The sequence below is a fragment of the Bidens hawaiensis genome, unplaced genomic scaffold, assembly GCF_021521415.1.
Source record: "Bidens hawaiensis isolate Kalapana, Puna unplaced genomic scaffold, B.hawaiensis_p1.1 tig00009917_1, whole genome shotgun sequence".
Classification (NCBI taxonomy): Eukaryota; Viridiplantae; Streptophyta; class Magnoliopsida; order Asterales; family Asteraceae; genus Bidens; species Bidens hawaiensis.
Window position 1 is genome coordinate 762832 of NW_027491746.1, and position 14174 is coordinate 777005.

General features: G+C 34.9%; 2 protein-coding genes across 3 annotated transcripts; one reads left to right on the forward strand and one right to left on the reverse strand.

Annotated features, from left to right (window-relative positions):
- Window positions 1-695: 695 nt before the first annotated feature.
- Window positions 696-4058, forward strand: LOC143533819 (putative purple acid phosphatase 20). 2 transcript variants are annotated; one of them, XM_077028476.1, is made up of 5 exons: window positions 696-857; window positions 1778-2069; window positions 2733-3304; window positions 3554-3642; window positions 3731-4058. In XM_077028476.1, the coding sequence occupies exons 2-5, from the start codon at window positions 1808-1810 to the stop codon at window positions 3921-3923; spliced, it is 1116 nt and encodes a 371-aa protein (XP_076884591.1). In that variant the 5' UTR covers window positions 696-857; window positions 1778-1807; the 3' UTR covers window positions 3924-4058. The 2 variants fall into 2 exon arrangements, with proteins under 2 accessions (XP_076884591.1, XP_076884592.1); XM_077028477.1 differs by lacking the exon at window positions 696-857 and having other exon boundaries at window positions 1745-2069.
- Window positions 4059-4785: 727 nt separating this feature from the next.
- Window positions 4786-8534, reverse strand: LOC143533817 (uncharacterized). The gene is made up of 5 exons (XM_077028475.1): window positions 8430-8534; window positions 6490-6752; window positions 6198-6409; window positions 5293-5560; window positions 4786-5223 (listed from the first exon to the last, which is right to left on the reverse strand). Exons 1-5 carry the CDS (start codon window positions 8530-8532, stop codon window positions 4927-4929), a joined length of 1143 nt encoding a protein of 380 aa, XP_076884590.1. The 5' UTR covers window positions 8533-8534; the 3' UTR covers window positions 4786-4926.
- Window positions 8535-14174: the final 5640 nt, after the last annotated feature.

The window sequence follows — 14174 nt, forward strand, 5'->3', positions numbered from 1 at the left end:
ATAATCGAGACACCAAACCTGCCCCTTTGGATTCCTAATCGAGACACCAAATCCTAAAAATGAGGCCCTAAATATTGTGGGGTTACCATAATAGGCTAAGATTATTTTCAGCTTAATTCTCCCATTGTATTAATCACAAATATATAACACAAAAAGAAAAAATAAAAAAATACATGAATACATGGAAACTGGAAATGAATGCAAAACATAACAAAATTAAATAGTCTTGAATTATCTTTAATACCACCACCACTAGGCGTCACAAAAAATATAACATGTGAACATATTTTGATACTATCTTCTTTTTCCTAAAACTACTCATTTTAACCGACTTCATTTGGATGAAACCTTGTTTTGACACAAACCAAACTAATACTTTTTAAAACTGTTTGTTTTAATCCAAACTTATTTTGTTTAGAACCTATACTGACCCGAACATGCCCGACCCGTCCAGTTTGCAAGACTATTGTCCAGTTAGAAAGACGAAAATACCCTTGGGTATAAAACTATAAATTCTTTACAAATGATCCAAATTAGAGAAGAATAGTCAATTATGACTGGCTGATTGATTTTAAATTTTAATATGTGTGTGGAAAATGTCAAAACTCAAGCAGATAGTTTGATCAAAATTTTCTTTTCTTTTGACCAATCTTAATATTATATAATGATCATGTCTATCTGTTCCTGTTTCAACAAAACAAGAAATTGATCCCAGTATGAGTTTACATAAGCTCTGGATGCTGGTGGTGGTGGTGGCCGCCGCTGTATTCGCTGAAGCAGTGGCATACCACCGCCGCGGGAGAATCTTGATTTATCACTGCCTGTAGGTAGACTTTGATCCTACCACTCCACAAGAAGTAACAAATATCTAATTCATTTGCTTCATATTGACTAAGGATATGCAATGGCCGGTTCGGTTTTGTGTTAAAACTAAACCAAAAACCTATATGTCGGTTTTTTAGTGTTTTTTAAAAAGTTCGATTTCGGTTTCGGTTTTTCTGCTTTTGCCATGTGGGCTTTAAAAATTTTGGCCTCAAAAAGAAAGTTGGCCAGAAATAATCGTTTTGGGCCTACATTTTTTTCCGTTAGTTATAAACTAATTGATTATTGTAAATTTCAGCTAAACTATTTCAGTTATACTATATATTAAACTACATAAATTACTTGATATTTAAAATAAAAAAGTTTCGGTTTTTTCTCCAGTTTTTTGTTACACGAAAAACCGAAACCGAACTGAAATTTCGTTTTCTGCGAAACATAAAACCAAACCATTCGGTTTTTGTTTCGATATGGTTATTTCCTTCTTTTTTTTTTGGTTTCGGATCATTTTTTCGGTTTTATGCACAACGTACTGTGCACGGATAGGGTTTAATCGGTTTTGGGCTAAAACCAAACCAACACCCCAAACTTTAGTTTTTGGATATTTGAAAACCATTCGGCTTCAGTACTTTTAGTTTTAACATTTGAGCTTGAAAATTTTGGCCCAATATAATGAACCTATGCCTAAATCATTTTGTTAATTAATAAATAATTGGTTATTATATATTTGTGTTAAAATATATGAGTTACATATTTATTTACTTCTTATAAATTACTTAAAAGTTAAAATGAAAAATGAAAATAAAAAACAAAACATAAAAATCTAAAAATTCAGTTCGGTCCAATTTTTTCGTTTTTCATTATACGCAAAAACCAAAATCAAACCGTAAGTTTGTTTGTTTGTTTGTTTTTTGGTTTTTCCGGTTTTCAATCGGTTTTTTCGGTTTCATGCGCACAGGTTCATGTATCGTTAGTCGGCAAAGATAGAATGCGAATTTCATGGATTACCAATGGCCATACTCCGGCCACCGTACACTATGGTACATCGTCGGGGAAACACGATTATTTGGCTACCGGAACAGTTACTTCGTATGAACATTTAAATTACACATCAGGTGAAATACATGATGTAATAATAGGTCCATTGGATCCGAGTACCGAATATTATTACCGTTTTGCCACTGGTTTGACCGACGAGTACTCTTTCAAGACTCCTCCAGCCAAATTTCCGATCAAGTTCGCCATTTCAGGTTACAAATTGCATGATTTTGTTTACGAGATGAGCATCTCGTAAGCTGCTAGAGATCAGCTTCTTAAAAACTCGAATCGAGCCAAGTTTAAATAAATACGAGCATACAAATAAGTTTTTGTTAAACAAATAAGCAAAGCTTCACTTATCAAGCTTGAGCTGACTTTAAGTTATTTAAATATATATTTACGTAATAAGTGTTATAATATATAAAATTATGAAAAAAAAATATATAATCTTATATATAAAGTTTATTATTAAAAAAATAATTATAAATATTTATAAGTTAACTAATAAACAATAACTAAACAAACCAAGCCCGAGCTAGAGCTCGAGTTTTAGAAATAAAGCTCGAAACGACCTCTTGTAAGTTAAAGGAGCCGAGCTTGAGCCTAGTTGAGCTCGGGCTGACTTGAGTTGTTTAACTTATGAGAACTCGAGCTCAACTCATTTCGATCTCTATATATAAAAATAATTATAAATATATATTTAAGTTAATTAATTATTAATAAATGAACCGAACCCGAGCTTTAAAATTGCAGCTTGAAAAGAGCTCGAACTCTTATAACTTAAACGAGCCTGGTCAAGCTCGGGCTCTACTCGACTCGAATAACTTACAACCCCAATTTCAGATGCTGGCATAAATAAATTGGGATATTAACAGGTGATCTTGGACAAACTGGATGGACAAAATCTACACTTGAACACATTTCAAAATCAAACTATGATGTGTTTTTACTACCTGGAGATTTGTCTTATGCTGACACGGTGCAGCCGTTATGGGACTCTTTCGGCCGCCTGGTGGAGCCGCTAGCCAGCAGGCAACCGTGGATGGTGACACAAGGGAACCATGACAGTGAGAACATCATCGCCATCCCGACCACCTTTATCGCCTACAATGCAAGGTGGCGCATGCCATTCGACGAGAGTGGTTCAACTTCTAACTTGTACTACTCGTTTGAGGTCTCGGGGGTTCACATCATCATGTTGGGTTCCTACACTGACTTCAGGCCAGGCTCAAACCAGTATAAGTGGTTAGAGTCTGACTTGAAGAAAGTTGATAGGAACAAAACACCGTGGCTCGTGGTGCTTATTCACGCGCCATGGTATAATTCTAACTACGCTCATCAAGGTGAAATACAATCGGTTGGTATGATGGAATCGATGGAGGGTTTACTTTATAAAGCTCGTGTGGATGTCGTTTTTGCAGGACATGTTCATGCTTATGAGCGTTTTGTAAGCCACTTCTTTGTAAAATTATAATCTGAATGGTCGCTATAACTTTTTTAATAATCGTAAGAACCTGTTACTAGAAAAACTCATGGCCCCTTCAATATCCTGCTAACCAGGTAAAACTGTACTGTGTAGCTGATACTGACAGGTGCCTTTAAGGGCTTAAAATCAGAAACAGTCTTTTTTCTTTTTAAAGTTTTAACATGAACCAATCAGACGATAAACAAACTAATTTCTCTTCTGCTTTGGTAGAACCGTGTTTACAATCACGAAGCTAACAGTTGTGGCCCGGTGCATATCACTATCGGGGATGGAGGCAACCTCCATGGTCTCGCTAGCAAGTGAGTCAACTCGATCAACTGACTGTTTTATCACTCTAATACACGAGCTCAATCATTAACAATTTAGGGAAATGTTAATGTTTTGCAGCTACACAGAACCGCAACCAATGATATCAGCATTCAGGGAGGCGAGTTTTGGGCATGGTCAATTCGAGGTGGTCAATGCAAGTCATGCTAAGTGGTCGTGGCATAGAAATGAGGATGATGTATCTGTTCATGCGGACTCCGTGTCTATTATAAGCCTTGCTTCCGATCCAGTTTGTAAAAGGATAGAAACATGAAGTCATCGTCTTATGTTTATAAGTTTATTTGCATTGTTATCCCAAAATGGGTAAACATTGAGAATACAATACTTGCTACTGAGTTTGTATTCCATTTACTGACTACATTTGAATGAAATAAGTTATTTTGCATAATTGCTAAAAGAATGTGTCGTGTTGGGTTATACGGGTTGTGCTCGACCTGACAAGTTTAATATGACTATTAAGGTTTGCTTAATGTAGAGGTGTACAAAACTGGGTCTTCCAAACCGGTTATGGTTTTGGGTCAACAAAAGTCAAAAACCAATTTATGCTCAAACTGGTTTTGGTTCCAAACCAATTTGCAAGTGAAAAGGGGTCAGTTCTGTTCCAAAGTGGTTATTGATCGGTTCGGTTCGGTTTTAGCCGGTTTCAACAGAGAGGCTCCCAACCTGGTTTCAACCATACAGTTCGGGTTGTAAGCGTTCCGGTTCCAGAACCGATTTTTATACACCTCTAGCATAAGTGAGCCGAGTTAAGATGGCTTCGCTCAGTTTGTTTATTCAAATGAGCAGAAAAAGAGCTTGAGCAAGCTCATTTATATAAAAGTTAATATTATTAATTGTGTGGGCTTATTAATAAATAGAATTATATTATAACTTATAAATATCATAACTTTGGCTTAGCTTAAACGAGCAACCAACGAGTGAGTTGACCTTAGCATGAGCTCGACCCGTTTACAAATCGAGCCAGCGTCGCTTGGCCTGTTTATAAACAAGCTGATTTCAAGCAAGTTACGAGCAACGAGTTTTTTGAACAATCCTAACAACTATTGAACTTGAACATGACACATTTAGTTAATCATGTCATTTTTACAAACGCTAAGACGGACATGTTTAATATCAACTCAGTACCATATGTTCAAACAATCAATTTCAAAACCTGAAGGTTACCATTAATATAACAGTTTTATTTAATAATCTTAATAATGGAATGTATAACACATTAGGAGGCTAAAAATCATGTCCAAAAACAATAATATTAACTAACTTTGGCCAAGCAGAAGAGCTTTTAAGATGGCATCACTAATCCCATCAGCATAAGGGAACATATGGCCCGCACCCGCGAGCTCGTGATACTTTATCCATGGAAGTTGTTGAGCTATATACCGTTGCAGTGTCACGGGCACAAGAATATCTTCATCACCCATCCATATATGAACCGACCCTTCGTTTTCTGGAAACGGGTTCTCAACTTCTGTCGGGTCAAATTCCCATGAACCGAACCCAATATTCAAGTCTCGGTGGACAGACTCGTATTCTCCTTGTTGTCTTACTTGTTCCTATTCAAAACACGAAAAAAGGTCAAACGGGTAAAAGGTAAATCAAGAAACTGCGTTTATAGTAAGTACCTCAACGCCGGCTCTGCCAGCTGTAAATATTGGTTTGAGTTCTTTATCTTGGCGGGAAAGAATAAGAGGGCTGTGAGCAATAACGGTTAGACTAGGAAACCATTTTTGCGTGTTCCACCAGTAGGTTAATGATGGGGAATGATGAGCGACACGTAGACTCCATTGATCTTGAAGAAACTGCTTCGAAAACGCTTGTTGAGATAAGTTTGACGGTAGTTTTGGCCACCAATAATTAATTACTGGTGCTATAAGAGCTGCTCCTGCTAACCTGTTTTCAACATATATATGTGACAACTATAATTATATATATAAACACATGCACACACAATTATTAACTTGAATGAATAGTGATGTAAAAGTTTCAGGCTACAAGTTATTGAAGCATTACCAACATTTTTTTGAAGTTTCAATTTCACCATTTATACTATAAATAATATACATGCTTTCGTTATATTAAAAAAAAAAAAATCTAAATACGCAGGTGCTTAGTTTTATTTTCTCAACATTCTAATACAAAACATGTAAAAAAACGGAGTTGTACACAAAAAAAGCATATTTTGTATCATAAACTATACCGGGTACAAGTACCATACCGGCACCCTAACGAACCGATAGCTACCGAACACCGGTACATGCATTCGTTTTTATGGCTTGGTTTCTGATATCGAAAATATTTTGCTATGTGATTTTTCTCTTTTAACTTGCATTTGTTAATATCTTTTTGAAAATCTAAGTACACAGTTATGTTTAACATAATTTTCAACATTCGATATAAACATTATTTCTTTTGCCAAACCGAGCCTATACCAGCCGAACAGTATAATACTTCGCTTATCATTGAACTTGACTTTTGCTAATAACTTGTATTCGTTAATTTATTTAGAAAATCTAATTTACACACATACCTGTGAGGAATGTACTTCAAATAAGACCAACCCACTTGTCCGCCCATAGAAAACCCGACCACATAAAATTTGGATCCGAGTTCAAGTTGATCAGCAAGTTCTTCAGTATCCAAAGCCAAACTCTTTAGCGTCCGTTTAGGATCCGGATCACTCTCTCCATAGCCCGGTCGGTCAAACGACACAATATAAATCCCCAATTCTTCAATCAAAGCCTGCAAAAGTCAACCAAGTATTTAGTCAAACTTAATACTGAAAGTAACAAATGATCAATATGATACGGAAAAAACCATACGGGAGATGCTCTTGTGGCAATAACAGCATAATGTTTGACAGAGTCAAACCCGTGAACATATATTATTTTGTATTTTGCTGATTCTTTTGGGACACCATATTCTTTATAGGATAAATATCTTCCATCACGAAGCTTGACTCTTGGTGTTGTAATTGGAAGTCCATCTGGAGGCCCGACTTTCTTCGGGGCAGGTGGACATGCTGCTTGATAAGCCCATGCTAAAAAGCCCGTGAAGAAGACGAGTAGAAATTTCAAGAAAATCCCTGAAATGTTTCAAGAGGTGTGAGGATGTGAGCTTTGAAACTGAAATGAACAGATCAAAGTTTGACTCGGATCCGAATGCTGTTTTTAAATATTCGAATTTGACTTGATTCGAATTTAGTTATCGGATTTTGAATCGGATACGAATTTGTGATTTTTGATTCAATTCGAATTCAAATTATGCATTTATATATATATATATACAGACACACTCATATATAATACAGAGAGACACAAACACACACAATTACAGAAGAGCTCCTAATAAAACATTAAATTCTGACATTTGATTTTTGATCCAATGATCAATCCAAGAAACAATTACCATATATCAACAAAGGTCTAAAATTAGTAACCAGCTTTGAGCTTTTGTATTTGATTTCTAGTTCATTTAGTTTGTTATTTCGTTTAATGGTTTATTTGATTTTAATTTCGAAAGCAGTTTTTCTACAAGGGTTGTTCAGTGTTCGAACCGGACTCAAAAAACTCGTAATTCGCTTCGAGTCAGTTCAAGTTCAGTAATCGAATTCGAATCTAGCTTCAAACTTTCAAAATTTGAATAATTCGAGTCGTTGAACACCCCTAGTTCAAAGTAATAAGCTAAACTTACATCCAAACACTCCCTAAAATTTCTGATTACACAAGTTCCCAATAATAATTGTTAACTAGAACTAGGGGTGTAAACAAGCCGAGCCTAGCCCGATCTCGACTTGTTTTGACTTATCAAAACTCGAGCTTGAGACCGGTTCAGGCTCGACTCGCTTATTTTTTATTAATTAATTTACAATCATTTTTAATTGTTCTTATATATTTTGAGAATAAATCTTAAATGAGCTTAAGTTCGGCTCGAGTTCGGTGTGTAATGTGAAATTAGGGGGTGTTTGGCCTAGCTTATATTTTTGTGCTTATGCTTATATCATTTTGAAGCTTATAGCTTATTTTATATCATTTGATAAGCCATTTTTAAGTGTTTGGATTAGCTTATATTCTACAAGTTGATTATACATCTTAATAAGTTGTTAAATCCATCATTTTTTTAATTTGTTATAGTAATAAGTTACTTCAATATTATTAATCCATCACCAGTTGAAGGCAAATGAGTAATTTACCCCCTTAAACAAATAAGCTTCTTCAAATAAGCTAAATAACCATCTTCAAATAAGCTTCTACACATTAGCTTATATAAGCTTATAAGCCTAAGCTAAAAAAGCTAAACCAAACACCAAATGAAGCTTATTTTATAAAAAAAAGCAAAAAAAGCTACAAGTTGATTAATACATAAAAATCCAAAAAAAAATAAAACATGAAAATACACAAGGCTCGTTAATGCCTGATGAGCCTAAACGAGCTTCCCATACAAGGCTGAGCTCAGGCTCGATAACTGAAGGAACTTTAATTGAGGCTCGGGCTCGTAAAAGCTTGGCTCGAAATTAGAAGAGTTGCAGAGTCAAATTGGGCATGCGTATGAATCATAATTGAGATTTAGATTTAAGATTAAAGATTTAAGATGATGCTCTCGTAATTAAATACTGAAAGTATAATAATAAATCATTTGACCAAAAACGTCACATAATAAATTATAATCTGAATGAATTTAGGTTTGACTGAATATGCTAGAATCTGAAATAATAATAATAATAATAATAATAATAATAATAATAATAATTGATTGGGAGTACCTGAGAGGAAAGAAGAAGAAGAAGAAGAAGAATTGGATTTGGAGTTCCTGGTGTGGGACCTAGCTGATGCTGCTGATATCTTCTTCTTTATTTCAGCAGCCATTGTTGTAGTTCTGAGGATGAACGAAGAATATATGACATATATTCACTTGGTAGTTGGTAGGACGTACACAATGGTGTGGTCTAACACTTTGAACAATCAATTACATGTTTTTTTAACCGTCAACAAAGAATTGTCTTCTCTTTACGTTAGGACTTAATGTTAAAATGACATCGTTTTCGGAGAAACCCATCCGTTCAAAGACCCACCGATGATAAAACCTAGTAGAATTGAACCGAAGATCATAGAGATCCTGGACTTTCTTCATTGAGCCACTCATACCATCCACGAAGTGTGAGAATCAAACCTGGGTTCTATTGAAAAACTCAGGCTTCCTACCAGTAAACCACATTATAAAGGACCAAATCAATTACTTGTGATTCTATGTGTTGTCTAACATGTGTGTTATTTATTTATTATTTTTTTCATAGGCGACAACTCAGACAAACACTTTCATTAAAGACCAAAAAGCGGGCTTCTAGGGTTGGTCACGAGTCACACTGAACTGAGAGAGGGTATGCTCGTTATAGGCCGTTTACAAACCGAGCCGAAATCGAACGAGCATATTTCAATCGAGAAAGTTTTGAGTGTGGAGTAGTTGGACAAGCCTAAACAAGATCTAGGCCGTCAAGTAGAGTGTTTATTAATAGATAAGAAGTAGTGTGTTTATTAATAGTGGGCTATTATTGTTAATATTAGATAGTGGGATATCGTATATTTGTGTGTGTGTATGAATTAAAAAATAATTCAAGCCAAACGAGCAAGCGTACCTTTGCTCGTGTTCATGCTTGGCTCATTTTCAAACTGAACCGAAATTGAATGAACACTTGTTAAGTATTTTTCGATCGAACGTCGAGCAGTTTGAAAAGCTCTACTAGCAAGGAGCAAGAGCCAATTAGAGCATTCCTAGCCTGTCCCCATCCTCATCTATATAATTACACTACATTTCTCTCTCATGTTTAATTAAATAATATTTTTTTATACCTTTATCATTACAGTTTTATCTCTCATCTACTCATAAACATTTCAACAAATATTAACAAATAAATAGGAACAAACAAAGTTTCTCCAAATTTATAAAAAAAACCACTACCTTTTCTCTCTACACTCTATAATTTACACTCATGACCACTTAAAACATCATCCTATAATTTATTAATTCTCCTCATATAAATTTAAGGGATGGGTTGGGAATGCTTTTAAAAAATGAACTTAAGGAAGCATAACACCAAAAACAAAAAATAAAGAAGAAAAATAAAAAAAACATTGATCACACACACATAATAATATATACACACACAACACACACAACTCCTGACGACAAATTCCTTGCGCCCCCCACCCTATCGCCCCTAAAATCGCCGGGGGCGGTGTTCTTGCCCTTTCTTGTCGGAATTCGCCCAATCTGTGCACCCACTACGTACAGCCTGAGTGTTTTATATGTAAATATCACATCATTGTATCACTTCAACTTAGAACCATTTTGATCTTACCTATGTGTATAAAGAGTTAGAAATCCAAGATACCCTTATTAATAAAAAGATTGGTCATTGATGTAGCTGAGGTTCAACAACCAATTTCAAACCATAAAAGGGTAATAATAAGTACAACATTTCTACTATATTACATTGACAATAGTTTGTTTAAGACATTAACAAGCTACAAACCGAGTCCATAAAACATACTTCAAAGTTTAAACTAACTTTGGCCTACTAGAAGTGCTTTTAGGATGGCATCAGTCTTCCCATCAGCATAAGAAAATATATGACCCCCGCCCGTTACCTCGTGAGAGTTTATCCATGGAAGATGTCGAGCTATATACCGTTGCAGCGTCACATACACATACTTATCTTCATCACTCATCCATATATGAACGGACCCTTCGTTTTCTGGAAACGGGTTCTCAATTTATGTTGGATCAAACTCCCATGAACCGAACCCAATATTCAAGTCACTATAGATAGACTCGTAGTCTCCTTGTTGTCTTACTTGTCCCGTTATAACACACAAAAAACAACACATAATAATTAGATTATTATTGAAATAATATAATTACTGCAGCATATTTTGGTCCATAAAATTGCATTTTTAGTACCTCAACATCTGCTCTACCTGCAGCATATACGGGCACAAGTTCTCTATCTTGTCGGGAAAGAATATCCGGGGTGTAACCTATATAGGTTAGGCTAGGAAACCATTTTCGTAGAGAGAATGTAGGAAGCAATCAGAAAGATTTTAAAAGTTTTGTTTATATACATTTAAGATAAGATTAAGATATAAAAATTGAGAACTAAACTTGAATTGTTTTTAGTACGACAAATCTTTTTATAATTATGTAAGGCCCCGGTTCCGGTGCCCTATTTTGGACGTTGGATTTACTTATAAACACAATTCTAAATATCATAGTAGATTAAAACTTTCGTGAAATTTAAACTTCAACCATATATATTACATAACATTTAAAATCTTGTCTTAAAATCTTTCAAATTCGTCTTTAAAAATAAAACATAGTCAAATATAACAACATAATATTCTTCTTAAGATGCCAGTATCTTCAGTCCAATGCCATGTGTCCTTATTCAAGAGAGTTGTCTCAACCCATTCACATGCGTGCATACTAAAAGTCAGCTACGCTAAGTGAGTTCTAGTTAATCAGACAACATACAATACATTCACATACTTATATATATACGTATCCGAAGATACATATTACGTACTTAACATGCTACCTTTCTTCCATACATACACACACACATACATACATACATACATACTTTCATTCTTTCATACTTTTATACTCTCGTACTTTCATAATACATGCATAACTATCTTTACCATCTCAGATATTAGTAGGCCCCAGCCCCTTCTATCTCAGATATTATTAGGGCCTGGTCCCTTCTGTCTCAGATATCATTAGGGTCTGGTCCCTTCTATCTCATATATTGTTAGGGTCTGGTCCCTTCTATCTCAGATATTATTAGGTATGGTCTCTTCTATCCCGTACAACCATACATAATTTCTTTACACATACATAGCAATATATATACTTTCATACATACTCTTAACTTCATACATATATCATTCATACACATCCACAAATCATACACTTACCACTTACGGTAAATGTATTAACTAATCACATTGAGTATGCACACAGCCCCGAAAACATAACAAGAAAATGGGGCTAGAAACTCACATGGGTCCTGTTTCTTTCTGAGTTTATAGTAATACCTCGCTTTAGCTGTGGACGGCTAACTGTATAATAATTACAAGTATCAATTAACTATTTCTAACTATATCATACTTCTAAGTTATTGTAACCCCTAGCTACGGGGGTCTCGGGGCAGCGTCCCTGGCAGCGGGGTCTAGGGGCAACAACCTCTAGTAGGGTCCAAGGGGCAGATCCCCTGGTTGGGATCAAGCTGGCAAGTCAACTTAGGAAAAAAATTTATTTCCATTAACTGTCCTTTACTAAGAAGTTCATCAGAAAATTCTAATCGAATGAATCCTAATCGGATCGAATGGATCCTCAATCGTATCGAACGGGCCTTGTTCTATTCGAATCGAATGAGCTTTTCTAATCGAATCGAATGACCCTTTTCTAGTCGAATCAAATAGCCTGTTCGAATCGAATGGTCTGTACTTTAATCGAATCGAATGGTTCAGTTCTAATCGAATCGAATTGTTCAGCTTTAATTGAATCGAATGGTTTCGATTCTAATCGAGTCGAACTCTCCAATCGAATGAACCCTTGTAATCGAATGAATCGATATGTAATCGAATGAATCCTTTTAATCAAATGGACCCCTTTAATCGAATGGGCTCTTTAATCGAATGGACCTTTTTAATCGAATGGACCCTTTAATCGAATGGACCCTTTAATCGATTGGTCCATTTCCTCTTTTTCCTTGCACTGTTGCGCCTACAACGATTTTATTATTATTATTACTATATTTATTTGTTATCATCGTGGCTCCACAGCAACGGACCTTCTTATTATGACTTATATTACTTTTATTATTATTAATACATCAAGATCTAACTCGTTTTTGCATAAAGTTTGAATATTTATTGATTTCAAAACCCGATTTAGTTGGATCTAAACTAACGAGTTGAATAAGTCCATATTTTAACATCAAGTTTATATTTTTATTGCATAAAAATTTTCGATTTTCCTTAGTATCAAATCTTAGGGAAAACTAACCTTAAAAACGTGACCTTTAATCTAAAACGTACCTTTTCGTTTCGCTTCAAGCTTCAGGTTCAATACCACACGTGATTATGGATGTTTTCCTTGCTTGTATAGCAGAAATCTATCAAAAAATCTTCTTGGTTTGGATTCGGATCTAAGCCAAAATGGAAGAGGAGTGTTTGCGTGTTTTTTTTAGTGTGTAAGGAGGCAAGGTTGGTGGAAATGAGGGTTTTAGGGTTTTAGGGAGGTTTAAGCGGTTTATATACCCTTAAGCCTATGGACCTAAGGCCCATCACCATCCCTTATGTCACACCCCGACCAAAGACGGCGGAACATGCCGAGGTGCAACAGATTGCCCATGAACACAAGACACTATTAAAGTGATAATATTTAAACAACTCATTCATTTTGTTAAATCATCCAAATAACACAAACTTGTTCATACAAATAACCGAATAAATAGTCAAACAATTAAATTGTTCACTTATATCTAATAACCTAAATGGTCGCAAGATAATAGTTCTTCAAGTCATCCAAATCAACCAAGTAATAAACCTGTAACATTGCATAAAATAAATTTTGTCAACACGAATGTTGGTGAGCAATTTTCATAGTTAGAACAATAATATATAGTAGATGAAATCCACAACTCGTACATGAAACAATAAATAATAACAACAATTTAGATGTGCAAATAATAGATAGTTTGAGACACCTTTCTATATGGTAACAACCAAATATACTCGGATTAGTTGCCCTATGCTACTAGCAATTAAGCTAAAGTAGTTAGGGGAGCGTATGATCATACTTAATAGTTTCATAGAGGCCAACCTGCCTAAAGCAATAAACATATAGCATGAAATCATGTAAAGCATATAAAACCAAATCGAGTATTTATTTAAGTAACATATACTAAAGAGTTTGTGGTTTGAGACACAAGTATAAATCATTTGAGTTTGAATAAGTATACAATGCCACCACCAAAACGTAAGATAGAAAACGGGGATGAAAAGTACTCATGTTAACTAAGTAACTTGATTCGTGAATAATCGGAGATCGGTTTAACGAGCAAGACCTAGATTAAACGGGTCTTAAGTTAGTCTTGAACGGGTTTAAAGTAAAATATATGACAAGTAAAGTACATAAGTGAAGTTTATGGTTTAAAATGTAAATGTTTGAGAAATTAAAGGCATGTTTCTTGAAAAATAAGTTTACTCGAAACCGGGTCTTGGTATTCCATTAATAAATATTACTCAACGTATGTCAAGTAATTATGTGGGTTATAATGCACTATTGCAAGACCCTTTGTATATAAATACCAAAACGAGGTTTTAATCGAGTGTTCGGATTTGTCGATTCGAGTCTTGATAATTAACCAAACTCAAAGTCAACTTTCCAAAGTGATAAATGTTATGAGATAACTCAATAAAAATCAAAAGACTTAACCAACTAT